General features: G+C 62.5%; 1 protein-coding gene across 1 annotated transcript; it reads right to left on the bottom strand.

The window, feature by feature from the left end:
• Nucleotides 1-6: 6 nt before the first annotated feature.
• On the bottom strand, nt 7-710 carry LOC102260827 (vasodilator-stimulated phosphoprotein-like). The gene is made up of 2 exons (XM_005852878.2): nt 502-710; nt 7-422 (listed from the first exon to the last, which is right to left on the bottom strand). Exons 1-2 carry the CDS (start codon nt 637-639, stop codon nt 9-11), a joined length of 552 nt encoding a protein of 183 aa, XP_005852940.1. The 5' UTR covers nt 640-710; the 3' UTR covers nt 7-8.
• Nucleotides 711-960: the final 250 nt, after the last annotated feature.

Genomic DNA, 960 nt, shown 5'->3' with positions numbered 1-960 from the left:
GGAAAGAGCTACACCTTGATCTGGGAGGCGGTCGCCCAGGAGTGTTCGTGTGAAAATTCACGGGGCAACTGCAGCCTTAGGAATCCAGGGGTACAAGGGGCACACAGGAGCCCACACAAAAGCCTCAGAAAAACTGTCCACGGTAGCAATGAATCAGCCCCACTTGCAGATGAGTAAACTGAGGCCACGAGTAGTGAAGTGGCGGCCCCAGGCCACACGGCAGGGCTCAGGGGCCCCTCTGCCCACTGTTTCTGACCTTCCAACGCCTCCAGGGCACTGGCCATGCTCGCGGCGAACTGTGCGGCGTCCTCCTTGCTGCCAAAGTTGAGGCCCCAGACCTGGCGGGCGTCCCGCCACTGGTGGAAGTTGGGGGTGGCCTGGTTATACTTGAGACCCCGGATGATGGCGCAGTTGATGACCACCTGGCAGGAGGGGAAAGGTGGGTGAGGGGGGTGCAGGGCGGAGGGCGCAGCCCTGGGAAGGGGCGGCCGGGGGCTTCACCTGCTGGTCTGGCTGCATCTTCCGGCCGACCACCCGGAAGGAGTTGGCCGTGGGGTTGTGGTAGATCTGGACTCGGCTGAAGACCTGGGGGCCCGTGCCCGCAGGCAGCCACCGCTTGTTGCCGTCGTCATAGAGCATCACAGTGGCCCGGCTGGAGCAGATGACCGTCTCGCTGCCGGGAAATGGGGAGAGAGGGGGTGAGGCCGGTTAGCGGGAAAGAGGCACCCCTCCAGGCCTGGTCACCTTCTCCATCTGGGTCCCCCTCGGATTCAGGGACAGTGTGAGAGGAAGAGAGAAAACGCGGAAAGGCAGGGGGAGACGGACCCCTGAAGACGCCCAGATGGACAGTGACTGGGAAGGAAAACAGACAGGCGGGACAGAGCCAGACAGACAGACAGACAGACAGACAGACAGACTGGGGGAGACAAAGACACAAACTGGGGATGTGAGACAGACGGG

This window comes from Myotis brandtii, unplaced genomic scaffold (genome assembly GCF_000412655.1).
Source record: "Myotis brandtii unplaced genomic scaffold, ASM41265v1 C41963378, whole genome shotgun sequence".
Classification (NCBI taxonomy): Eukaryota; Metazoa; Chordata; class Mammalia; order Chiroptera; family Vespertilionidae; genus Myotis; species Myotis brandtii.
Note: the sequence above shows the minus strand (reverse complement) of the source record. Positions and strands in the feature narration are given on the sequence as shown.